A 26,911-nucleotide genomic window follows, 5' to 3' on the forward strand; every position below is an offset into this window, starting at 1 on the left:
GTTACACTGAATGTAGGCTATTAAATAGTATCTTACATAAAGTAAACAATTACATAAAACATTGGATTAATGTTGGGTCTTCATATCATGTTCAAGCTAGTCACACGAGCCAATTATTTATGAATGTCCTCAAACCTTTTTGGTTTTCGAATGCCATAGAATCAAAATATCATAACATTATCAAAAAGCCCTTTTTTAAGAGTATGAACCTATCTCCTATTTTCTACATAGCTGTCCCTTTTAGGTTATACAACCGTCATATATTGAATTGAATCATTATATAAGTGCGCTATATAACACACCAATAGGACCTCAATCCTGACGTCACGTGCTTCTTACGTGAATGAGAGCGAGACAGACGGACAGACAGACGGTAATCTTTCCCGTGTTAGTGCGAACTAAATGTAACATCGCAACTGTCTCCGTTTTGTTAAAACAAGTTATTCATATTTCCAGTGGCTCGTAAAAGACATGGACATTCTCTAGAAGTATCAGAACAAAAGAGTCCCGGAGAAGGACTGCTTCGAAAGGTAACGATATTCCGATCGAAGTGTTCTCGAGGATTACCCAGAGTGCCGCTACCGGAGACATCGGGTCTTACATAAAACGAATGGGTCATCTAAACGTCGGCCATGAAAATGGTTATATATACTTTGCTATTTTTATCGTTTTCCTAAATAACAATTAGCATTTCATGTGGAGTAGCAGAAAATGGATTCTGGGATTCAAAATCACACCGAACATTATGTGCACGACCTCTCTAACCCGACCGCACCGGGTTTGTGTGCAGAAATGCTCGGGGTGGCGGACGAGGCATGCCGGGCTGGAGACTTCGATCTGGCCGCGGATATCTATTCCTCTCAGCTAGCCGAGCTCGAGCACACCGACCGTGGTCTCTGTCTGCGGAAAGCTGATGCCCTGGCCCGTGGGGGACGCATAGGCGATGCGTTGGATTCGTACTGCATCGCTGCAAACCTTCAGGCACTGAGTCCCAATGAACTGCAGGTTTTAGTTGAAGTCATAGCGCATAAGATACGTACGAAAGAGCAGTGTGACAGTAATACAATAAACGTGGATTGTAACACCGAAAACAGATGTTTTGAGAGTGACGAGTTAGAGGAAGAGCAGAACTTAGATTTGTTTTCATGTCGCCTTTGCAAGTGCTTGTTAACGGAGCCGACGTCTTTGGTGTGTGGACACACTTTCTGTAAGCGCTGTGTGGAAGATGATTTAGCTAAAGAGTGCAGAAGCTGTCGTTTAAAAACGAACAAAACACCAAGAGAATTAAATGTGGACGGACTCAGAATAAATGTTATTGTCAGTGGTTTGATTGACAAATGGTTCAAATCAGAAAGCAAAGCGAGACGATACTGGTTGGAGGGGGAATGTCTTTGGAAAAAACAGGACTTATCCAACGCCATATCGAAGTTCAACAAGGCGATGGAACTAGGTAAGACTATTTTATTCTTATGTATAAGCGGCCTTTCACCCATTTATTGCAGCGAGTATTTTATAAAGAACTGACCTACTTTCCGAGAGACGGAAGAAACAGCCACAGGGGGCGACATTGTGCACCGTGCGCTCTCAAAGATGTTTTGTAACAACGTGACTAATATAATTTAAATATATTGAATTGGGGTTCATTGAGCTGTCAGTATGGTAAAAGGTAGGTACACTAATGTCTTGTTGATTACAATTACCAAACAACAACCATTATCGTTGATTTTGTTGCATGTTATTATCAGCCCATCCCAAAGTCTTCCAAACAGTATGTCTACACATTTAATTATGCACAATAATGATTATTAGTGAATTAATGCTGACATTTTGTTTACAAATTAATTTTGTTCAGGTTGCTGTGTTAGGCTAGCCTGGCTCGCCCCAGACATATCATTGAGAATGAGACGTGGTCTGGAAACCACATGTTCATTTGCTCGTATTTGAGACGTGTGCTGTGTCTGAAATCACCCATTACTCCTATATAGTGGACTATATAGTGAGCTCGCCATTTTGTTGTGCTGTCCGAATGTATAGTGATGATTATTATACCATATATAGTCCACTCAATGTATCCCAGAATGCATTTTGAAAAGTAGTGTACAACCGATGGTCACTAACCTAAGCCCTACATACCATCATGCATTGCGCTGATCGTAAAAATAAGTTGTAACTTATTTTTACCATCAGCGCAATGCATGATGGTATCATGTATGTGTGGAGTAGCGCATTATAACAAAAACGGCCAGAAATCACCTTTTAAATTTTTGAGAAATGAGCTCAATATAATGTAATGTATTTTAGGGCTGCAAGTAACGATTATTTTGATAATCGATTAATCGGACGATTATTTTTTCGATTAATCGGATAAAAATTATATTTCATTTTTTTGTTTATTATAACTAAATAAAACCCTAAATCAGGGTTGTGACGAGCAGGGTGAGGCCTCATTGATCTGATAATCACTAATTTGTGTATTAAAATCTACTTAATACAGACAACTTCATTATAAAGAAAAACAACAAATAAAATATATATGACCATAACCAAAATATATGACAAAAATGCTATTGTAAACTAGATTAGTGGATAACTCAGCAAAACTTAGCCTAGAAAAATCACAAGTGCACAATAATTGTATAAAATCTGAACATTTAGTGAAAAAAACATTCCTTAGTGGGGAACAAATAAGAGAGACAAGAAGTGTACCACTAAATTGGTAAAACGTTACACATTGCTCTTTGTATTGTTGTAAAATAACAACGTAAAAATAAGATGCACAGCTGTTTTAAATGTAAAGCACAGCTGTTTAGTGAGGCAGCAACATATAATAGATAGGACAGAACAAGAAAGGCTATTAATAAGCTTTCATTGCGCAAAAGTATTATGACATGATTGTGAAAGACTCCAAAACAGTGCTGAACACAGCGTGAATGATGCGCTTGAAGCAACACGGAGTCACAGGGCGGCGCGCAGCTCTTCGAGTCCGCCGCTTTGAAAAGTTAAAAGCACCAAGGAAAGAGAAAGACCTATCAATGCATAGTGTATTATACAGTATCTATGCAATAGTTTATTCAGCATTTTCTTTTAACAGTTTTAAATTTAGGCTACTGCATGTGCGCGTGAAGAACAATTATAGTGTGCTGACTCTACTCTAGTGTTGTGATCTAACCAGTGACGGCTGGTGAAAAATATTGTAGGTGGGGCTGTGTGTTGTGGGGGGGTGGGGGGTCTTGGGGTTGTCAAAAAAATCTTGCGAGCGCAAGGCGCACCTGTCGGATTCTGCAATCGCGCGCAGTTGCTCTCCACAACTGCGCTGATCAAAAGCACGATGGGAAAATGACTTGCTGACGACACAGCTTAAAGGGCATATTGCAGGTTAGAGGACCCAACGAGTCAATGCATAGAAAAACAATGTAGGAACTAGATTTTCTTTAAAATATACAGTGCCCTCCACAATTATTGGCACCCCTGTTTAAGATGTGGTTGAGGACTTTTAAAAATTCTCCCTTTTTTTAAACAACATAGAACCCAAATGCAAAAAAAGAGAAAAATCCAACCTTTTATTCAAGTACATTACTTTGGTGGTAAAAAAAAATGTAAAAATTTAGAAAATAAAAACTTCAAATCCTGTGTCCCACAATTATTGGCACCCCTAACAATTCCGCTGAAAAATGTAATTGATTTTTAAAAAAAAAAATATTTTCTGTAGTTGCTAATGTTGGTCAGGATATCTAGGAACTTTTAATTAGTAATTCATGACTTCCTATTTCCCTGGGGTATAAATATGACATGACACAGAGGCCTAATTCTCTTACCCATTTGTCAACATGGCAAAGACAAGAGAACACACCATTCAAGTAAGGCAGATGTGTGATGACCTTTATAAGTCAGGCAATGGCTACAAGAAAATAGCCACTCACCTTATATTGCCCATATCTAAAGTTAGAGGAATCATTAAGAAGTTTAAAACAACAGGAACAGTGACAAACAAGGCTGAAAGAGGTCCCAAGTTTATCTTGCCACAACGCACTGTGAGGAGGATGCTAAGAAAAGTAAAAAAAAAGTCCTAAGCTCACTGTCACAGAATTGCATCAAATAGTGGCATCTTGGGGTCACAAAATCTCCAAAACAACCATCAGACGCTCTCTACATGCCAACAAGATGTTTGGGAGGCATGCTAGGAAAAAGCCTTTTCTCACTAACACTGACAAACGTAAACGTCTGGAGTTTGCCAAGCGGCACTGGGACTTCATCTGGGATCGTGTGCTTTGGTCGGATGAGACTAAGATTGAGCTTTTTGGCAACAAACACTCTAAGTGGATCTGGTGTAAAACAAAAGATGTGTATGCCGAAAAGTACCTCATGCCCACCGTGAAGTATGGTGGAGGATCTGTGATGCTGTGGGCCTGTTTCTCTTCCAAAGGCCCTGGGAACCTTGTTAGGGTGCATGGCATTATGAACGCTTTGAACTACCAGGACATTTTAAATAAAAACCTGATGGCCTCTGCCAGAAAGCTGAAGATGGGTCGTCATTGGGTCTTTCAGCAGGATAATGATCCAAAACGTGTGGCAAAATCTACACAAAAATGGTTCAGTCACAAACTCAAGGTCCTCCCATGGCCATCTCAGTCCCCAGACCTCAATCCAATCGAAAACCTGTGGGGTGAGCAAAAGAGGAGAGTGCACAAGAGAGGGCCCAGGATACTGGATGATCTAGAAAGATTTTGCAAAGAAGAATGGTCAAAGATCCCTCTCTCTGTGTTCTTCAATCTTGTGAAATGTTATAGGAGGAGATTAAGTGCTGTCTTGTTGGCAAAAGGGGGTTGTACAAAGTATTAACATCAGGGGTGCCAATAATTGTGGGACACATGATTTGAAGTTTTTATTTTTTTAAATTTTTAATTTTTTTTTACCACCAAAGTAATGTACTTAAATAAAAGGTTGGATTTTTCTCTTTTTTTTGCATTTGGATTCTATGTTGTTTAAAAAAAAGGGAGAATTTTTAAAAGTCCTCGACCACATCTTAAACAGGGGTGCCAATAATTGTGGAGGGCACTGTACGTATAAACACGCTACAGAAGCTTCTGCAGTCGTTTTTCGTGAGAGAATTTTACTTCCTCGTCTGAAAATGGGCGTGGCGGGCGTGACGCAATGAGCGGGAGATCCGTCGATTCACACAACAGGAAAACAATGAATCGCATGACATTTCGGACGCTGAGGAAAATACTCATGACGGATCAAGCCATAAAGTTATGAGCCTGCTATGCTAAAGAGATCAGGGACAGGCCAGGATAATGTCAGACAGAATGGTCAGAGAAAAATTGAGCTGTGATGTGAGGAGAACCAGTGGAGAACAGGACAGGTGCCTTTTAGGTGAGAGACGTGCTTATAGGCTATACACGTTCGCTAACGATATACACTGTGCTCACAATATTGTACAGATTATTATGATCCTATAACAGGCCAGCAGACATTAGTATGTTTAGGGTAGATTTATATACTATTAAATGTATAAAAACTTTACTTGAGTATATTTCTATACTAAAAGCATAGGCTATACTCAGGTACATTTTTAATACATATTTTTCACCTAGGTTATAACATAAACAGAACATTAAAGATTTGAGTATTTAAACAACCAATTTTGTTTTTCAATTATAAGTTCTATTTAGGGCATGACATGACTAAGTTACCTATATACCACTATTTGATGCCATTGGTAGTATACGACGATCAATATTCTTGCTTCGGCATACCATGATGTTGAACTCCATCATATCGCCGGGATGCTATAGTCATTTGATCTGAAGTGAACGCTACACACGACCGCGTTTTCCGAGCCGATGCAGAAGAGAAATCCCGTCTCTTCACCTGCTCAAACCGCACCAGGAACGAAAGATAGGCTATATAGCACCGTCACTTTTATTGTAATGGAAACTTGTGGACTCGATCTTGAAGTCCTGACAGGCTGGAGTTTTTGCAATCTCCACAAACACAATAATTTACCATGACGGTGATAAATTAAAATCCAAAAACTAACGAAAGCACACTGACTGACGAGCGCTCTCACTGAACACCAGCCTACTCTGCACTGAGCCGAGGCTGCGGCTCCCTGATATGACGTCAAATGACGCGATGTTGAAAAAAAAGCCGTTTTTACTAGCAGTCCAAGAAACGCTCACTTTATCTTCTAAATTAGTGCCCTTATGTTGTTTTAAAACATTTTAAATCCTGCATTAACTTTTCATATGGTATTTTCATACAAGGTTATCTATAAATTAAAAAAAAAAAATTTACCTGCAATATGCTCTTTAATGCTCATTGGTTTAAACAACAGTAATGAATTGTTCTCTTTTAAAATGTTTGATTTTAAAACTGATATCATGTTTTATGTGTATACATATGGGTGAATAAACTCTCTGACAAGTGCCATATGGATTATTATGTGATGTAATTTTTATTAAAACAATATATAAAAACATGTCTGTATTAAAGAAAAAATGATAACACATATTTGGAATGTAATTAAATAACAAGTACTTTGGGTGTCTTGTTCATTATATTTATTTTCATATAAAAGCAACAGAACTTAAATCACATCCAGTTTATTAGCATCACGTGCATGAGTGTGAATCCTGTGAATCCCGCGATATCAGACTTTGATCTCACAGGTGTCTGATCCACTGTGAGAACCAAGATCTGCCCGGATTGACTGCGCTTTTTTCACTTCTCCCCTCACTGCAGCCGTCTACTCTCGCATGCATTTTAGGCGAGGCAAGGCGCATCTCAAACAAGCCTAATGTCAAGGATACTTCCTTTTGCAGGACGGGTCTTTCCAAGTCATTCCTTCAGAGGCTAGCCGAGGCTCCTCCTTTCTTTTACTTTCTATCGGCTCCTCTTTAGCATTGGGAAAACATGTAAATGGAACAGGCTAGAAAGTGCACGTCATTGCGTCATTAGATCAGTGAAAGGTCTGCTTTCGGTGCTGCAAAAATGGTAGTGCAACTGGTTTGGTTGCTGTACCGCACTGTTAAAACACACTTGACAGTCCTTATTTTGTCTTGTCAGCCCTCATTGAAATAAATAAATAAAAATAAGAGATAATGTATAGCGAGACAGTTATAGCGAATGCAACCCCGCTAACGCGAAGCTGTAAAAACCGTATCCGCTGTAAAAACCGCCTCGCAACACATTTTCCCTCCAATAACATGACTACCTACCAAATAAATCACTAATTTGACCAAATAAATCAATAACACAAAATATTGATTTAAAAAGGAGTTTATTCATTTAAAAACGTTTATATTAATGTTACCGGAGTGAACAATAGGGGTGGGAATCTCTAGGCAATCTCTCGATTCAGAGGGCTGCGATTCGATGCTAAATCAATTATCTGAATCTTTTTGTGTGTGTGTGACTATAACTACTTTGCTTTAAAAGTACAAAGTAATGACCCATAAAGAATTAATGTACAATATGTTTTATTAACATTGCAAAGAACCAACAGGAAAATAAATGTGTACCTGACCTAGCAACATACTTGTTGTAGTAAATTAATAATATAACAACAACCGGTACAGTCGAGTGTTTTTCCTCTGGGTGGAAACGCGTCATATGGCTTCTCCTATTTGTCGTGTTTCCGAAATATTTTAGTTTTATTCTACAAAGCTTACAACTAGTGTGGCTCTTGTCCAGCTCCTTTCCCCCTTCAACTTCAGAAGCCAAAATATTTCCACACGTCAGCTTTTAACGAGGGTGTTTGGAATGGATCTCGTGTTTTATCAGCCATCGAGTCTCTGTTATGTGCACGCCACAGACGGTCCGGCCTCTGCACTTCCGTGCTTCAGAGTTCCGTCTTTTGCATTCTTTCAATATTACATTATTATAAACGTATCTAAAAAAGACATTTGTGAATCGATTCAGAATCATCCAAGTCTGCATCGCGATGCATCTAAAAATCGTTTTTTTCCCCCCACCCCTAGTGAACAACTGCGTCCATAGCAACATGATCTAGTTGTTAAAACACATGAAATGGTAAAATATGTGATCAACAAAAAAGGCTAACGTTATGTGAAGTAAAAATTAAAAAAAGGTATCAAAAGGTAACTTCGCGTCCGCTGCCAAGATGGATCCATAGATAGTGTTCGACACATAGACAGTAAAAGAAATGGACACAACGACCCCCTAGATTTCAATGGAGAGAATTGAAGCACAATAGGAGCACTCACTTCCTGATAGCCAAGTGTTCTGCGCAGACTCAAACTGAGCTTGACGACTTAGATGTCACGTGAGCAACCTGACTGACAGTTGTAAATCTTCTAGTAGCTGTGCCAAGACAAATCTGAATCACCGAATGTTGATCTTGCAGAGACGGCGAAGTTGTATTGAATAGATACGAAAATGACTCGAGGGGATAGTATTTTATAGTATGGTTCATAGGCTCATACTAAAGTCTTTTTTGGATGTAATTACAATATGACATGATAAAAGAAGTGCCTAAAATCATCTTTAAAATAGCTACTTTAGGATTGTAATCGTTTGAGTAGCTTATCTGCAGTTCTAGTAATTTTAGTTAATTAGTTTAGCTTATTTTGAACATGTTTATTATGTATATATCCATTAGATTAAAATATTTGGCTAGTACTAGGCTACACACACAGACACACACACACACACATATATATATATATATATATATATATATATATAATACAATCAAAAATAACTGATAAATAAATACATGGCTACATCTCAGCACAGTCTTACAAAATTATTAAAAATTATTTCAAACATAGGCACATATGCACACATACATGCATAAACGGACACATTTACAATTTTTTCCCTTCTTTTTCGTTTCCCTCTACATCAAACAGAATAATAACCCATCCAAAAAAGACTTATTAGTATGAGCCCAGGAACCATACAATAAAATACTATCCCCTCGCCTCGAGTCATTTTCGTATCCATTCAATATTACATGTTACCATATAATATTCCAATATATAAAGAATTGTGAGCTAGGTGTTAAATCATGTTAGCCTGGCTGCGCCCTCCTACGCACTTCCGCTCAATTTAATTTTCCTTCAGTACTACGTCTGTGTCACGGGGTGTGGTGGAGTGCAGGCTGAGGAAGACAGACTGAAGAGGCAGATGCTCCAATACAAATACTTTACTAAATAATTCAACACGGGTACAGGTTCAGGAAGACGGGCAGGACACTCACACAACACAGTGTAACATTAACATCGACCGACAAAGACTGAAGGAAACTGAGGGAACTAAATAGACAGGGGAATCAAACATAACAAGGTGGAAAACAGGTGTAACAGATGAACAGGACGCTGAACGGGAGGCTGATGAGGGAGTGAGTTCAGGTGTGCAGACGAGAGGATCATGGGAAGTGTAGTGCTGAAGACAAGACAGACTGGTGCAGACGGAGGACTGTGACAGTCTGGGACTGCTGTATATTATTAGGTTTCCGAAATCAACTTTTTGTAGGACCAATCAGCGAATAGAGGGAGTGGCTGAAAACAATGGCAGTGTTCAAATAAATAAAAGTTCAAAATAAGCCTATAATCAATGACGTGGAGAGTCAACATTTTTTTAACCCTCAGGTGCTCTTCGGTCATTTCTGAGCGAAGGTCATGATCCGAGCAGGCTAAGTGGTCGTAAAAAAATAGTCACACTTGTGCTCTTCAGTCAAAAATGACCGACCATAGGAAATGAATGGGAAATTGACAAAAACACAAAAACTTTGAGAATTTTTGTGTGTACAATCTACAAATCGGCCACGATGCAGAAAAAAAGTGCTCAGCATTGAAGGGGTGACACTGTAAAACATCAAGAGTGCAAAACAGACATACCCACCCCTACGCACACACATACACACACACTTTTATACACAAAAACACCAATAAATTGTGATTAAAGAAATCTGTTTTGAATATTTAAAAATCACAGCTTCTTCAGAAAATTACGAAACTTGGTGACTTTTATGGCATTGGGTATGTGAACACACAAAAAAATTGAGGTCACGATTCGAGCAATTTAAGTGGTCGTAAAAAAATGAGCCACACTTTTGCTCTTCTGTCAAAAATGACAACCCATAGGAAATGAATGGGAAATTGATACAAAAAAAAAATTCTCTGATTTTTTTTGTATGTACAATCTACAAATCGGCCACAATTCTAAAAAAAAAAAAAGTACACCGCAAGAAAGGGGTGACACTCTACAACATCTAGAGTGCAAAACAGACACACCCACCAACACACACACATACAAACACACGTTTATACACATACACACCAATAAATTTTGATTACAAAAAGTATGTTTTGAATTTTTTAAAATCACAGCTTCATCGCGATGTTACGAAACTTGGTGACTTTTATGGCATTATGTATGTGAACACACAAAAAAATTGAGGTCATGATCTGAGCATGCTAAGTGGTCTTAAAAAAAAATAGTCACACTTGTGGTCTTTGGTCAAAAATGACCCCATAGGAAATGAATGGGAAATTGTAAAAAAAAAAAAAAATTGTGAATATTTGTTTTTTGTCATTTTTTTAAATAAGAAATAGTTTTTGAGATTGTTTCAACTATATATACAAATCCACCACCAACAACAAAAATGTGTTCATAAACAGCTGGGGAATTCACATGCCTCTCAATAGAGAGCTGTACATGCCATCAAGTGGTTACACCATGATTCTACGCTTTTTCTCTATACTGTAACCAGATGGTGCTAATTTTCTTCAAAAAATATTTTTTTTCTGAAGGCCTAGACTCTATATTAAACTAAAATACTGCATTAATATTTTTTTGAAGAAAATAATATATATATAGAAAATAATATATATTTTTCTATGGCAAAAATAAACCATAAATATTGCATAAATATTAATAAATTCATTTAAATTGTCTCAAAATACTAAATTAAAAAGAATAAATATTATAGAACAAAAATAAATTGCATTGGTTTTACTGGGATGGAGAAAGTTTCATTTTTAGGTGTCCGGTCACTTTTGACCGGGAAGATAACAAGTGTGACTCCGAAACGAAGAGCACCTGAGGGTTAATCAGTTTTATTTTGATAAACATGATAAACATGACACAATATAACATCACGAATACATGAAAAGATTGTTTACTGTTATAAAAACTGTTCCCTTTCGTAGTCACTTCGAGTTACGTCAGAAGTGACGGAGATTGGGGGATTTCGCATAGAAAGCCAATCCTCTTCGAGTATTTAAACACAAGCCAATGGCATGCAATGCCTTGGGGCTGCGGAAATTTGCATAGCGTACTCCGCCCTACTCCGTGAGTATAAAATGAGGAAGTGAACGCAACCGCAGTATGTTTTCGCTTCGGAGCCAAGAGAACCTCTTCACTCCTCAAAGCTGATTCAAGACTCTTCGAGACGAGCGTCCTCTTCAGTGTTGGTGTGACGGCGGTACCCAGCGAGATTCTGCATTGCCTGCGATCTGTGCAGTGGTTTGCCAGACTTTGCGCTTCTCCCTGGTAGCCTCAGCGCTGAAAGAGTGAATTTCTCTCCTCTCTGTAAAAGAGCTGCACGCGGCACGTCTTTTTAAAGATGGTTCGCCCGTGCCCTTCTGGATGTGGTAGATTTCTATCGTCATCTGATGGTCACGAACGCTGCTTTGTTTGCTTGGGCATTCAGCATGCAGCAGCAGCGTTTGTGGATGACTCATGTTCCTTCTGTGGGACCATGACCATCTCCACACTGAGGTCGCGGCTCAATGATCTCACTAGAGTGAGAGCCCCGGTCCCCCCTACTCGATCGGCTTCCTTCACGAAAGGGGGCCCGTCGACCCGGGGACCGGGCGATCTAACGGTGACGGTGTGGGATAAAGCCCCGACGATTCCTCGGGCCACACCTCCCGCCTCAGTGCGTGAGCCAGCGGGCGCTAGTTCGACTCGGTCGGTTGTCTCTTCGGCGGCACCGGCTGCTTCGAGCAGCGCCCCAGATGATGATGCGATGTCTATCACAGCATCACTAGGCGGGCTTGATTCCTCGGGAGAGGAAGATCCGGCTGCGTTGCCTCCTTCGGGAGTCCCAGCGTTGTCCGCGTCAGATCCCGAGATGACGGCCATGCTGTCTCGAGCCGCTGGGAGTATCGGGCTAGAATGGAAACCTCCATCCTGCCCCGACCTCTCACGGATGGATAATTGGTTTTTGGACAAGGCTGCCGCTGCAAAGCCACGGCCGACTCCAATACCTTTTTTCCCCGAGCTGCATGCGGAGTTATCGCGCTCTTGGGGGGCTCCTTTGTCCACTCGAGAGCGCGATCTCTCCCCCGCCTTTCCCCCCCTCGACGGCGGGGCCGCCCGTGGGTACACTGGGATGCCCCCGGTGGAGCGCTCTGTTGCGATGCAGCTGTGTCCACAGAGCGCTTCCACCCGTGGTCCTCCTAAGCACCCATCCAAAGCCTGTGGGTTCTCGTCTGCTATGGCGGCGCGATCCTACAGAGCGGCGGGACAGGCGGCCTCCGCTCTGCATGCTATGACCACTTTGCAGGTCTTCCAAGCGAAGTTGCTCAGAGACATGCACGAGGGCGGGACTGATCCGACGGCATTCAAAGAACTGCGGTCCGCCACTGACCTTGCTCTCCGGGCAACGAAAGTGGCTGCTCGCGCCGTTGGTCAGGTGATGGCCACTAGCGTGGTTCAGGAGCGTCATCTGTGGCTCAACCTGGCGGATACGCGGAGCGCTGAGCGGACTCGTCTGCTCGACGCTCCGCTATCCCAGGTTGGCCTTTTCGGCGGTGCGGTCGAGGACTTCGCCCAACAGTTCTCCACTGCCCAGAAGCAGACGGAGGCCATCAAACACATCCTGCCCCGACGACCAGCTGCTGCCTCCACCCAGTCGTCGGCACAGGTGCCTCCCCCTGCTCGCCGCCGAGGACGCCCCCCTGTGGCTCCCCTCCCTCCCGCCCGGCCCCAGCAGCAGCCTTCACCCGGGCCCCGGCGTTGAGGAGGCCGCAGGCCGGCGTCACAGCCCCCTCAGGCCGCTCGCCCCGCTAAACGCCAGGCCAAGCGAAGATCCTGACACGGGCGGCTCAGTGTCGATCTCGAGTCTTTCCCAGGAGGCGGTAGCAGGCCCCCTCCTTCCCCCGGTGGAGGGCCGGGGGAGAATCTTTTGTTCTCAGCTCCCCGCTGCTCACCCACGGGTGGGCAGCACCCTGAACTGGTTAAAGAAAGACTTGACATCCTCACTGAGCTCACAGACTGGAGTGAGTGCCCCCGATGCCCCAGTGTGTCGGCCCACTCACTCCTCTCTGTCTCGGAGGGCGCGGAAGGGTGCGTGTGTCGTCCCCGGGCTACACCAATCCCTTCCCCCTCTCTCGCCAGACCCCCGGCAGAACGGACCCCCGTGGAACGCTCCGCTTTCCCTGGTCCCTTCTGTCGGGGAGCGGGCTTCGACGCATCCGAGCGGGGTAATCCCTGCACGCGTGCCAGTCGACCCGCCACGCTGCCCCTCCGGGGGGACGTCTGTAGTTCACATGACCCCGTTGGCTCACTTCCTGGAAGCCTGGCTAGCGCTTCCCGGGGTATCCCGCTGGGTCATCAGAACGATCAGATTCGGCTACGCGATTCAGTTCGCACGGTCTCCTCCCCGCTTCAGGGGAGTTCGCTCCACGATAGTCGGTGGCAATGCCCCAGTCCTGAGAGCGGAGATTGCGACCCTGCTGGCGAAGGGTGCAATCGAGACGGTCCCTCCAGCCGAGGTGAGGTCCGGGTTTTACAGCCCCTACTTCATTGTCCCCAAGAAGACCGGTGGGTTACGACCGATCTTGGACCTGCGCATTTTGAACCGTTCTCTCCATCGACCACCGTTCAAAATGCTCACGGCCAAACGCATTTTCGAATGTGTTCTGTATCAGGATTGGTTTGCAGCGATCGACCTGAAGGACGCGTACTTCCATGTGTCCATCTTACCTCGACACAGACCGTTTCTTCGGTTTGCCTTCGAGGGCCAGGCATATCAGTACGCCGTTCTCCCATTCGGGTTAGCTCTGTCCCCTCGCGTCTTCACGAAGATCGTCGAGGCAGCCCTTGTTCCCCTTCGCGAACACGGGGTTCGCATCCTGAATTATCTCGACGACTGGCTGATACTAGCACACTCTCGAGCTCAGCTTTGCGAACACAGAGACTTGGTGCTCCGGCACCTAGCCCGTCTGGGCCTTCGGGTCAACCGAGAGAAGAGCAAACTTTGCCCCGTGCAGAGGATCTCTTTTCTCGGCGTGGAGATAGACTCGGTCGCCATGTCCGCGCAGCTCACGAACGAGCGCGCACACTCACTGCTGACTTGTCTTCGTCAGTTCGAGGGCAAGAGTGCGGTTCCACTGAAACTTTTTCAGAGGCTCCTGGGGCATATGGCATCCGCGGCCGCGGCAACGCCGCTCGGTTTGCTTCATATGAGACCGCTTCAGCTGTGGCTTCGCGATCGAGTCCCGAGGTGGGAATGGCATCGCGGCTCGCTCCGAGTCCCAGTGACTCCGGCATGCCGGCGAACCTTCTTCCCGTGGTCGAACCTCAGCTTTTTACGGACGGGCGTCCCTATTCAGCGAGTTTCCAGGCATCTCATCGTCTCCACGGATGCATCTACCACGGGTTGGGGTGCCATGTGCAATGGGCATGCAGCCGCCGGCTCCTGGACGGGGGCCCAGCGCCTCATGCACATCAATTGCCTCGAGCTGCTGGCAGTACGGCTCGCCCTGCACCGCTTCAGAGCGTTGCTCAAGGGCCAGCATGTGCTTGTCCGTTCAGACAACACTACGGCTGTAGCGTACATCAACCACCAGGGGGGTCTACGCTCGCGCCAGTTGTCGCAGCTCGCCCGCCACCTCTTGATATGGAGTCAGAAGCACCTGAGGTCCCTTCGTGCAGTTCACATTCCTGGAGACCGGAACTGGGCAGCCGACGAGCTGTTTCGGGTCCGCCCTATCTCCGGCGAGTGGCGACTCCATCCCCAGTCGGTCCAGCTGATCTGGAGAGAGTTCGGGGAGGCACAGATAGATCTGTTCGCCTCCCGGGACTCAGCCCACTGCGCCCAGTTTTATTCTCTGACCTGGGGCACTCTCGGTTCGGATGCGCTGGCGCACAGCTGGCCACGGGGCCCACGCAAGTATGCGTTTCCCCCAGTGAGCCTCCTTGCACGGGTGTTGTGCAAGATCAAGGAGGACGAGGAGCAGGTCTTGCTGGTAGCCCCCTATTGGCCCACCAAGACATGGTTCTCCGATCTCATGCTCCTCGCGACAGCACCTCCTTGGCCTATTCCTCTGAGACAAGACCTACTCTCTCAGAGACGGGGCACTCTGTGGCACCCTCGTCCCGATCTTTGGAGGCTGCACGTGTGGCTCCTGGACGGGACGAGGCAGGTTTGAGTTCGCTGCCACCTGCGGTGGCGGCAACCATCACTTCCGCAAGAGCGTCGTCCACGAGACACCTTTATGCGTTGAAGTGGAACCTCTTCGTCAATTGGTGCTCTTCTCGCGGAGAAGACCCCTGGAGATGTCCGATCAGTGTCGTGCTTTCCTTTCTGCAAGAAGGATTGGAGCGCAGGCTGTCGCCCTCCACTCTTAAGGTCTATGTCGCGGCCATTGCCGCTTCTCATGAAGCAGTGGAAGGTAAGTCCTTAGGGAAGCACGACCTGGTCATCAGGTTCCTGAGGGGAGCGAGGAGGCTGCATCCGCCTCGTCCTCCCCTCGTACCCTCTTGGGACCTCTCAGTAGTTTTAAGTGCTCTGCAGAGGCATCCCTTTGAGCCTTTGCATTCAGTAGAGCTTAAGTTTCTGTCCATGAAGACAGCACTCCTGGTTGCATTGGCCTCCATCAAGAGGGTAGGGGACCTGCACGCATTCTCCGTTGACGAAGCGTGCCTGGAGTTCGGGCCGGCTTACTCTCACGTGATCCTGAGACCCCGGCCTGGATATGTGCCCAAGGTTCCCACCACTCCCTTCCGGGACCAGGTGGTGAACCTGCAAGCGCTGCCCCCGGAGGAGGCAGACCCAGTCTTGGCACTGCTCTGTCCGGTACGTGCTCTCCGCACCTATGTCGACAGGACGCAGTGTTTCAGGACCTCAGACCAGCTCTTTGTCTGTTATGGAGGGAGCCAGAAGGGAAGGGCTCTCTCAAAGCAACGGCTGTCCCACTGGTTAGTGGATGCCATTGCTTTGTCTTACCAGCAGCAAGGCCTTCCGTGCCCCCTTGGTGTGACGGCCCATTCCACTCAGAGTGTAGCCTCCTCTTGGGCTTTAGCGCACGGCGCCTCGCTAACAGACATCTGCAGAGCTGCAGGCTGGGCGACACCCAACACCTTCGCCAGATTCTATAATCTGCGAATTGAGCCAGTGTCCTCTCTCGTACTCGTTCCGGCCGGTACTGGACCCGCTCAGGTGTCTTCGCTTGCTCGCCACTCCACTCCCCGGACTGGATAAGTGCGATATCTCCTCAGTTCTTCCATTGAAGTCTCGAGTCCTCCAGCACCGACGATGCGGGCACCACTGCTGTTGCTCTGGATGCTAGCTAGGTGCCTCCATGCGCACGGTTCCCCTTGGTAACCGTCTCATGTGTATTATCCACTGTAAGCCTCCCTGAGCATGTGTCTTCCCTTGGCAAGCCATCTGCCACCCCTGGAGTTTAAATTTTAGCCACCTGCGGTTGGTACTCCAGTGTTTCATATGCGTTCCTATGTGGCCATATGTGTTCTTAAGTCCTCCCTTCGGTAGGCAACTGGTAGCATGTCCCCTTCGGGATATGTTTCCCAGTGTACCTTGGTAATCCTGTGTCAAAGTCGGATCCCCCCCAAAAAAAAAAAAAAAAGAGATAAAGCTCGGGGGTTCAGTCTTTCGCAGGGCACTGGAAGACAGCTTGAAGATGGCGTGATGGCACAGACCCCCAATCTCCGTCACTTCTGACGTAACTCGAAGTGACTACGAAAGGGAACGTCTCGGTTACGTATGTAACCCTCGTTCCCTGAGTGGGAACGGAGACGTTACGTCTCCCTGCCACTTCTGCTGTATCGCTGGGTAGATGCCGAGTTCAGTCTTGGCTCCTCAGCGAAGACATACTGCGGTTGCGTTCACTTCCTCCTTTTATACTCACGGAGTAGGGCGGAGTACGCTATGCAAATTTCCGCAGCCCCAAGGCATTGCATGCCATTGGCTCGTGTTTAAATACTCGAAGAGGATTGGCTTTCTATGCGAAATCCCCCAATCTCCGTCACTTCTGACGTAACGTCTCCGTTCCCACTCAGGGAACGAGGGTTACATACGTAACCGAGACGATTTGTGTGCTTTAGTATAACTAAAGGTGTGAGAATAAACAAGAAACGCACGTGATCGTTGTCATGCGGTGAATCCGGTGTTACGGTTTCTGATGACCGTGTTAACTGGTGACCAACTTCCTATCAGGTCATCCGCTGCAGCAGATTAGTCGATTCTGAAAGCACAAACTAACGTGATATTAAGCGAATTCTAGTCTAATTAACGCAGACTTGCTCGTTACATGCCTTTCGTATTCTTGTAAAGATGACAAAGTATTGCTATGATCTAAAAAAGAAAAAGGAAAAAAAAAAGTCATATTTGCATGGGTTTCGAACGTGTGCAGTAAAGAGATCGCTCCGTGAAAACACCGTGATAAACATGTTGAGCCGTCTCACTATATACTATCTGTTATTTGCAGAACGTTGGACTCAATTGACCTATGGCTAAGCCACGCCCTCAAACGCGATGAGCCAATCACAGTGCGCAGCTAACCCAATACACTCGGACATTCTCTGCCTCCACTTCCATTGAAATGCATTGGAGTTAGTCAGAGACTAACTCCATTGCAGTGAAATTTCCATTTCCATTGAAATTTCCATTTCCATTGAAATGCATTGGAGTTTCATTCGTTTTTTCTTGTTATTTTAAGTTTAAAATGGTCAAACGGTGTGCATGGGGTACATGCAACTCCGACACTAGGTTCCCGAGAGGCTGGGCGACGGTGTGTATTTCTTTTACCCTTTCCCGAGCCACATCTCAACCGAGATAAGTGTCTGCTCTGGATTAAGTTATGCGATTAAGTTATGCGGTAGACCACAACACCAACTAAACGTGGATAAATTAAACAAGGATGTCTACATCTGATCTAAGTTAAGTCAACAAAGTATTTGAACGTTATCTTTAAAATCTCTAACGTAACGTTAGTCTATATAAGTCTATATTAGAAAACATTAACGTTAGCTTCTAGCTGCGTTGTACATCATGTCACTTAGCTTAATTAACGTAACTTGGAACTCAAACATGTTAATATGTGGTTTAAACAAAACAAATTATCACTAAATTTGAGTAAAAGTAAAATGATGATATTTGGCAACAGTAACACTGAGGCTCAGGAAGCAATCCAGATAGAGGGTGTTGTTATAGAGCGGGTGCATGAAATCAAATTTCTTGGAGTTATTATAGATGATAGAATTTCTTGGAACTCTCACATTAAATATATTGCTACTAAAATATCAAGAAGTATTTCTGTAATTGCAAAAGTAAAGCACATTTTAAATATTAAAGCACTGCATACGTTATATAATTCTTTGATCTTGCCTTATTTATATTATTGTTCTATGATATGGGGAAACACTTATAAAAGCACACTAAGACCAATAGTAATGTTGCAAAAAAGAGTTATTCGCTTAATCCATAAAGTGGGGTTTTTGGCCCACACAAACCCACTATTTTTAAAATCTAAGATCATGAAGTTTTATGACATTGTTGAGTTCCAATCAGTACAGATGTTATTCAAAGCAAGGCACAAATTATTACCAAGCCAAATACAAAAAAGGTTCCATGAACGTACTGGTTGTTATGAATTACGTGATGAATTAAACTTTAGGACGCAGAAACATTGTACAACTTTGAAAAGTTTTAGCCTTACAGTCAAGGGGGTACAATTATGGAATAATTTGGAGATAGTTATAAAAAGAAGTTCAAATATTAATCTTTTTAAATACAAATATAAACAAAAGATCTTTGCAAAGTATAGAGACGAAGAAATGTTTTGTCAGTAGGGGTACTTTTACCATGACCAGATTCTTGTTGTCGCTTTGTTGTTTAATCAGGACCAGATATTTGTTGTCTTTTTGTTGTTGTTTTGCACTTTGTTCCCTTGAACGATTGTGAAATGTGAAATTGTCTTGTATGAAATTTTGGAGGGGGAGGGGGGGAGGGGGGGGCGCTAATAAGCTCTGTTGCTTCGGCCCTCTCCTTTTGAGCTGAATGGTTACAGCTCAAATAAAACAAATAAATAAATAAATAAAAATAAAAAAAACGTATCTGTAAATAACCGAGATAACAAATGTTAACAATGTTGTGTTGAATGATTCATTTAAATACTGTAGCACCAAACGGTGATGGCAACGATATGCGGTTTATCACGTTTACACTGTGACCTGTACATTTTTGCCTGGAGCTGAAGCTTTTCGTCGACCTTCTCAACAATAAAATTATTAATATAACCCTCCAATGCATAGTTAAGGCCCTTTAGGTGACTTCAAGATGATATATAATCTTTCTGTCTCCAAAAATGCCATAGCGCCCGTGCCCGAATGTTGACTGTTTGTCCGAGTGAGTGGAGGGGGCGTGGCATAGCCATCAAATCACGATTTCATTCTCAGCGTCACTTTATGCAGCTCCCCAAATCAAAACAATTTGCCTGTAGGGCTGGGCGATATGACGATATATATCGTTACCGCGGTAGAAAACGTCGTAACAGATTTTTTTATTCTGTGTATACCGCGAAATGTAAATAAGTGGGCGTGGTTAACTCCCGTGCAGCGCGCGTGAGACTGATGCTGAGATTTGTCAAAGAAACCTGGAGAACGCAGATCAAGAGGATCCACAAAGGAATTACGTTTTCTAAAGGGTTGTTGTTAACGTGGTATGTTCGGGGGAAAGGCCGCCGTCAACTAGAGCAGAGCAGCAGCACCCAGGCTATAGTCTAGAGCAGTGCTTCTCAAAGTGGGGTCCGCGGACCCCTGGTGGTCCGCGAGCTAAAGCCAGGGGGTCCGCGAAATAATTTACAACCTAACGTTTTTTTCCATGCTATGAGTCATGTTTTCTTTATCATCTGAAAACATGCTGTTTATTCCTAAGTAACTTATATAAAGCATTTAACATAAAACAATACAAAGTAGACACTTAAAGTTTTCTATAGATAGATAATCTATGTCTTTGCGTCAAGTAGATTCGCTGCTGTTGATTTTGCGGGACGTGCGCCAGAAAGGAGACAGAGAGACGGCATGAACCCGCATCCGGTTCTTTTCTGTATTTTTAAAAGGCATGACATTTTGTAGTCATTTATAATGTAGCCTATACACAAATAAAAAATGGACACTTTACCGTTTCGGATGATGCACTCTTGTCTTATCTATGACCATAAATAAGAGTATTCCTGTTTCCACTGCTGAGGAAAAATTCCCATGTAATTGCGCGCCGGCGTCTCGCGTGCGCGCACAATAGTCAGTTCTAGCACTGCTACTGTAGATTTGACATTAGAAGTCTGATTATTATCAAAATAAAAGTGCATTGTTACGAACCGTTGTGGGTCTAGGGTTGGTACCGCAACATTTATATATTGAACATACTGCTGAAAGTGGAGTGTGGTGGACAAACACATGTCAGACTCATTTTAAAGAGAAAAAATAACTGGAATTTATTTCTGTAAGCCGAAGCCATTGAGTCCAGTCAATAATAATCATAATAATAATAAGTGCCACATACAATAAATGATAGGGTGAATAAAACCAACAAACAATAAAAAGGAAAAGAACAAAAGTGGCGCCAAAAGAAAGAACACAAGATAACAAAACACTCCTTACATCTAACCTAATCTAACCAAAGAAAAATGTAGAAAATAAACCGAAATCTTCGGTGCATCCGGCACCCTAACTCACTATCTAATAAAACAAAAATACAACGGGTGGCGCTCACTTCTTACCTGGTGTTTCTAACAATTATCTGCTACGGGTACAATGTATATCGCGCTATACTTGCCTATGTTCTTTTCCCCGAAAAGCAAACAAAAGCTAACAACACGAATGAATATCACCCATTCAAAAATAGATAAACATGTCGCATAAAGCACATAATGCAACTCTCATTCCGCTAGTGACCTCAAATCACTTTACAAAGAGAGAACAGAGTTTTCTACCATAAGCTACAACAAAGGAGAGACACTGGGACAATGAACGCAACATCCTTTTAACCAGCTGGGACGATCTCCAATTAGTCACCAAGCCCCGCCTTACGGATGAATGGCGTCCGACTCGGCCAATCCCAGCAACCTATAGGCAGAGATCAGGCGATAGAGACAGAGAGAGAGTAATGGGCAGCATAACGACTAACAGGTGATAAACACATCAATATACACAGAATAACAAAACGCCACACACACACGTGGAACGTAACACTTCCCCCCTTAAGAATCAACTATATGAGAAAAAAAAAAAACAACAACAAAAAAAAACAACAACAAAACATATAGTTGTTCAGATAATTATTACAGGCCGCAATAAGCAACTCTAGATAGTGCATCAGCTATCACATTTTCGATGCCTTTCTTGTGTTTAATCACCAGATCATAACCTTGTACAATCAGAGACCAACGCATCAAGCGTTGATTCTGATTATGCATACGTGACAAAAATACCAGAGGGTTATGGTCGGTAAACACAGTGACAGGGATATTGCTCGATCCTACATACACGTCGAAATATTGGAGAGCCATTAAAAGTGCTAATGCTTCTTTCTCGATCGTCGAGTAATTCAACTGATGTCTGTTGAATTTCCGTGAAAAGTAACAGATAGGATGCTCAATACCATCTTTACCTTCTTGAATTAAGACAGCTCCAGCACCAACGGCACTGGCATCCACATCGAGCTTAAAAGCAGAATCACAGTCTGGTGCAGCTAAAACGGGTGCATTACATAATAAACTTTTGATGGATTCAAAAGCATACTGACAATCATCAGACCATACAAACTTCCTCGATGGACTAAGCAGCGAAGTTAGCGGGTGTGCGATCGTCGAAAAGTTTTTACAAAAGCCACGATAGTAGCCAGCCATCCCTAGAAATCGACGAAGTTCACGTCGGGTGGCTGGAGTAGGAAACTCATCTATCGCAAGAACTTTTGCTTCTACAGGGCGCACTTGACCCTGACCGACTTCCTTCCCCAGATATGTGATAGTAGCTTGCCCGAATTCGCATTTGGCCAAATTCAACGTCCACGAAGCTTTTTCAAGACGGTCAAAAACAGTTCGCAATGACGACACATGTTCTGACCAATTGAGAGAATACACTACTAAGTCGTCTAAATATGCGTTGCAGTTGGGCACTCCAGCCAGCACAATATTGACTAAACGCTGAAAAGTGGCAGGTGCGTTTCGCATGCCGAACGCCATCACGTACTGCATAAAACTGTCAGGTGTTACAAATGCTGAAACATCAGAAGCACGAGAAGTAAGAGGAACTTGCCAGTAACCTTTTAACAAATCTAATTTACTGACATATCGAGCTGAACCAAGGTTGTCTACGCAGTCTTCCATGCGCGGTAATGGAAAACAGTCCGGTACCGTTACCGCATTTACTTTTCGATAGTCCGTACAAAATCGCATCGTACCATCGCTCTTCGGCACTAGTACGCAAGGAGAACTCCAGGGACTACAACTGGAATAAGCCAGTCCATGCTCCAACAAATACTCAACCTCTTTCCGCATCAGAGCTCTCTTCACAGTATTCACACGATACGCGTGCTGTTTGATCGGAACAGCCTCACCCACATTAATATCGTGCTTTAACACTGTAGTACAGGAAGGAACATCATTAAATAGAGCAGGAAAATCATCAATCAACTGCACAATATCACATCTTTGTTGTTCAGGTAGATGAAATAATCGAGATGCAAAATTAGATAATACCTCTGAATTCTTCAGTCGAGCACACTGTTGATGCGAATGACGCAGAATTACCCCATCATCCTCCGGATCAGCCATCTCCACAGCAGCGCAGGCAACTAACGCCGCAGGTGACGCAGGAGTGGGAATTTCCTCTGTAGATGACACATTCTGACCAACTTCTCGATTATGAAAAGTCTTCAACATATTCACATGACACACACGAGTCTTTCTCCTTCTATCAGGAGTTCCAATAACGTAATCTGTATCACTAATTTTTCTTAACACCTCATAAGGTCCAGAAAATCGTGCTGATAAAGCAGAACCTACCATAGGCAGCAACACCAACACCTGATCACCTTTGTTAAAGGTACGAGATACAGATTTACGATCATGATGACACTTCATTTTTTTCTGAGCAACTTCCAGTGACTCTCTCGCCACCGAGCATGCCTTGCGTAAACGTTCACGGAACTTGCTCACATAATCGGTCACACTCACTTTAGGGTTAGACTCAAGAGACAACAGATTTTCCTTGAGCATTTTCAAGGGTCCTCTGACAGTGTGTCCAAATACCAATTCAGCAGGGCTGAAACCAAGGCTTTCCTGAACTGCCTCTCTGATCGCAAACAAAAGTAACGGGACACCCTCATCCCACTCTTTACCCGTATCCATGCAGTACTTCCTAAGCATTGCCTTCAGCGTTTGATGGAAACGCTCGAGCGCCCCCTGGCTCTCAGCGTGATAAGCACTAGCAACTCTGTGAGATATATTCAAACTAGACAACACCTGGGAAAAAATTCTTGACAGAAAATTAGTGCCTTGATCTGTCTGCACAATTTTTGGTAGCCCAAAGGTAGAAAAAAACTTCACAAGTGCTCTAGTTATCACAGGTGCAGTGATCTTCCGCAACGGAATTGCTTCTGGAAATCTAGTCGCAGTACACATGATAGTCAATAAAAACTGACTGCCAGTCTTCGACTTAGGCAACGGACCAACACAATCAACGATAACGTGCTCAAACGGTTCTCCCATCACTGGAATAGGTACAAGAGGAGCCCGTGGGATTACCTGGTTCGGTTTACCAGTAATCTGACATGTTCGACAAGTGCGACAAAATTGTGTGACGTGAGCTTTTAATCTCGGCCAAAAGAAATGCCTTAAAATGCGGTGATAAGTTTTCTTTACTCCCAGATGCCCTGACAAATCATGATCATGAGCTAACGTTAAAACATGTTGTCGGTAACAGGAGGGAACCACAATCTGATACACACTACTCCAGTCAGCATCATCTGTAGTACTGGAGCACCACTTACGCATCAATAAATCGTTCTCAACATAATATGCAGTTTTTCTTTCTTGCACTTTATCTGGGGGAACAGTAGCTGCAAAACACATCTGAAGACTTTCATCCTCCTTTTGGGCAGTAATAACCATCTCCCGTGTCACACGCATTGTTATTTCCGAAAGCTTCGGAACAGAGAGTCGCTCGATCTTACTCTCATCAGCTAAAACATCACTGATAAAACTAGGTGCCATAAAAGATGTAGCTAAATCACCAACTGAATTTAACTCTTTCGCTTGAGATCGCGTAACCACACAAGCGGGAAAAGTCTCAGGATAAAACTTCGCCAACTCATCAGGCTGATCGGACACACCTGGGTTATCACAAACTTCAAGCAAAGGCATAACTTTTCCACCGGCCAGATCATTGCCAAGAATAAATTGCACTCCCTTCACAGGCAAACGCACGCGGACGGCTACCTTAACAAAACCCGTGCACAGTTCTGATTCCAAATGAACTTGATGCAACGGAACTTGTACAAGACCCATCTCTATGCCCTGAATTAAGACATTACTCCCACATGAAGTCTGATCAGAAAATGGGAGTACATCTGCACTGATGAAAGACTGCATTGCTCCAGTGTCACGCAACATTTTTACTCTAATCTGCTCATCTGACTTTCCCGTAACAGAAATCAATCCTTCTAGCAGAAACGGTGCATAACTAGAATCAGGTTTATCACTAACTTCGACCTTAACAGAATCGACCAGTTTAACAAAACCAGCGCTCTTAGGTACAGAATTCGGTTGCTTTCGTTTCAACACAACACAATCAGCGATTACATGACCAACTTTGTGGCAATAAAAACATTCTCGATCCTCTTTTGATTTCACAGTAACTTTCGGTCGAAAAGAATTACCCTGATTCACATGAGACGGAACGTTAACTCTCTCAGAACGTGCAGGAATAAACACATTTTTATGCGTCAATACAAATTCATCCGCAAGAACTGAAGCTTGCGACAAAGACGACACTTTTTGTTCATTCAGATAAACAACTACACGCTCAGATACGCAGTTCTTAAAGTCTTCTAAAAGAATTAACTCTCGCATCTCTTTAACATCATTCACCTTACTTGACGTGCACCACTTATCAAACAAAAGGCTTTTCTCTCTCGCAAATTCAACAAATGACTGATTAGAATTTTTCTTGTGACATCTAAACTGTTGCCTATAGGCCTCTGGCACTAGCTCATAGGCACGCAAAATCGCAAGTTTCACAACCTCATATTTCACGCTATCCTCTAAGGACAACGTAGCGCAAACATCTTGAGCCTTACCAGTAAGCTTGCACTGCAACAGCAAAGGCCAAACCTCTTTAGGCCAGTGGAGTGTAGACGCAATTCGCTCAAATACACTAAAATAGGAATCAACTTCTGTTTCCCGAAACTGCGGCACAAGAGAAATATGTCTACTGACCTCAAAGTTGGTTCCCACTGAGTCAGACCCCGCAGAAGCATCAGCGGGCGGTAATGGTGGTACCACTGGAACAGGTGTCCCTTTGTCTGCATTCAACTCAAGTTCACGCAGCTTAATCTGCGTCTCTGCATCAATTTCAAGTCTGCGGACTTCAAGTCGAAACTCCAAATCCGCTCGACGGACTTCTGCCCGTTCGCGTGTCTCCATCTGAAGTCGCGCTATACGAACCTTCAGTCGTGCATCACCGCCTGTAAACTCATCGGAGTTTGGCGAAAAAGGATCGAAGGGCGGCAGAACGGATTTCCCTTCAGAACCCTCCAGCTCAGCCGTATCGCTCTGCTCCTCCCCCTCCGAATACCTGGTAGCACCAGGAACGCCTTCCCCTACACCTGTAGGCAACACTAAAACACCCAGTTCCACCAACCTTTGAGATACAGTAGACCTAATCTCTTTTTTAAGCCGCTGCTTCGAAACAGCAATCTGAAAATGAGCAGCGATACACAGCAAATCATCTTTTCTACATTTATCTAACTGCCCCACTGTAGGTGCACTCACAAAGGTCTCTAAATCAAAATCAGCCATACTAACCTATGTAGCTTAGGTATTAGAACTCACACCTTACTGTCTCCCTCATACAGTACAAACTCTTCAAAACAAACAAAAGAAACGAAACCTGCACATGGATCCTCCACCAACCACACCAGCAGTAGTCAATATCTCGGGAAAATAATTAAATTATCCCGGACGAGCCCCCATTTAATGTTACGAACCGTTGTGGGTCTAGGGTTGGTACCGCAACATTTATATATTGAACATACTGCTGAAAGTGGAGTGTGGTGGACAAACACATGTCAGACTCATTTTAAAGAGAAAAAATAACTGGAATTTATTTCTGTAAGCCGAAGCCATTGAGTCCAGTCAATAATAATCATAATAATAATAAGTGCCACATACAATAAATGATAGGGTGAATAAAACCAACAAACAATAAAAAGGAAAAGAACAAAAGTGGCGCCAAAAGAAAGAACACAAGATAACAAAACACTCCTTACATCTAACCTAATCTAACCAAAGAAAAATTTAGAAAATAAACCGAAATCTTCGGTGCATCCGGCACCCTAACTCACTATCTAATAAAACAAAAATACAACGGGTGGCGCTCACTTCTTACCTGGTGTTTCTAACAATTATCT

At 43.8% G+C, this 26,911-nt stretch overlaps 1 protein-coding gene across 1 annotated transcript in view; it reads left to right on the forward strand.

The window, feature by feature from the left end:
* The first annotated feature begins 329 nt into the window (after positions 1 to 329).
* lonrf2 (LON peptidase N-terminal domain and ring finger 2) overlaps positions 330 to 26,911 on the forward strand; it is a 208,105-nt gene continuing 181,523 nt past the window's right edge. Inside the window, exon 1 of the mRNA XM_089132253.1 lies at positions 330 to 1,450. Within this exon, the coding sequence (XP_088988379.1) occupies positions 712 to 1,450 (739 nt within the window). The 5' untranslated portion in view covers positions 330 to 711. The remainder of the gene's footprint in view (positions 1,451 to 26,911) is intronic.

The sequence above is a fragment of the Pimephales promelas genome, chromosome 6, assembly GCF_988280905.1.
Source record: "Pimephales promelas chromosome 6, fPimPro1.hap1.1, whole genome shotgun sequence".
NCBI lineage: Eukaryota > Metazoa > Chordata > Actinopteri > Cypriniformes > Leuciscidae > Pimephales > Pimephales promelas.